The following is a 797-nucleotide window of genomic DNA, read 5'->3' as shown; positions in this document are numbered from 1 at the left end:
CCACAGTACCAGCAGGAGATTGCGATGCTGCAGGAGAAGTTGCGAGTCGCAGCCCTGCGACAGGAGGAGTGTGAAGCCCGTCTGATGGTCCAGGATCAGCAGAACCAGCATATGCTGCAGGAGTACCAGGTGTGATACATTTAATTCAACCGTCAGCGACTGTTGCCCCCCGCTGACGTGTGCGATGGCACGGAAATGCTGACGTAATCAGGGTTTGTGTTTAAGGCTCGGCTGGAGGACACGGAGAGCAGACTGAGGAGACTGCAGGACGACAAGGACCTCCAGATGAACAGCATCATCAGCAGGTGTGTAGACCTGTCGGCCCGGCGACCTGATCGACCCGTGTGTTAATGTGTGTGTTCAACCGATCTGATTTGATCGCCCGTTGGTGGCAGGTTGATGGCAGTGGAGGAGGAGCTGAAAAAGGACCACTCTGACATGCAGGCTGTGGTCGACTCCAAACAGAAGATCATAGAAGCACAGGTTCCTTGTTTCCTAACTTTACAATCATACCATCGTTTGCAAATGTGATCATTTTTAATTGGTGTTTAGCCTTTCTCCAATGTAATTAAAAGAAAATCTACTTCTTTCCAGGTATGGGGAGGTGATGGGGGCGGGGTATAATAATGGACAGTTCACCAGTGTAGAGAGAAAATAAACAATTCAGGACATACAAACGGAAATGAACCCACAACCGGGGATCGTCTTGTAAACATTCATTTATTTCACTGTTCAACACAGGGATGTCAAAAATACGGGCTGCGAGCCTAACCGGCCCACAAGAGTGTTCAAACTGG

At 49.4% G+C, this 797-nt stretch overlaps 1 protein-coding gene across 1 annotated transcript; it reads left to right on the top strand.

Moving 5' to 3' along the window:
* Positions 1-12: 12 nt before the first annotated feature.
* On the top strand, positions 13-742 carry LOC103399390 (ras GTPase-activating protein nGAP-like). Its single transcript, XM_008338084.2, has 3 exons — positions 13-129; positions 226-305; positions 396-742. The coding sequence occupies exons 1-3, from the start codon at positions 25-27 to the stop codon at positions 529-531; spliced, it is 321 nt and encodes a 106-aa protein (XP_008336306.2). The 5' UTR covers positions 13-24; the 3' UTR covers positions 532-742.
* Positions 743-797: the final 55 nt, after the last annotated feature.

Source organism: Cynoglossus semilaevis, unplaced genomic scaffold, assembly GCF_000523025.1.
Source record: "Cynoglossus semilaevis isolate Cse_v1.0 unplaced genomic scaffold, Cse_v1.0 C19039450, whole genome shotgun sequence".
NCBI classification, from domain to species: domain Eukaryota; kingdom Metazoa; phylum Chordata; class Actinopteri; order Pleuronectiformes; family Cynoglossidae; genus Cynoglossus; species Cynoglossus semilaevis.
Note: the sequence above shows the minus strand (reverse complement) of the source record. Positions and strands in the feature narration are given on the sequence as shown.

Excerpts from the sequence above, each read along its gene's own strand:
- LOC103399390 (XM_008338084.2), top strand. The coding sequence starts at position 25 with ATGCTGCAGGAGAAGTTGCGAGTCGCAGCCCTGCGACAGGAGGAGTGT. Across the intron at positions 130-225 it reads ATATGCTGCAGGAGTACCAG|GCTCGGCTGGAGGACACGGA; the intron begins GTGTGATACATT and ends TTTGTGTTTAAG. Across the intron at positions 306-395 it reads ATGAACAGCATCATCAGCAG|GTTGATGGCAGTGGAGGAGG; the intron begins GTGTGTAGACCT and ends CGTTGGTGGCAG.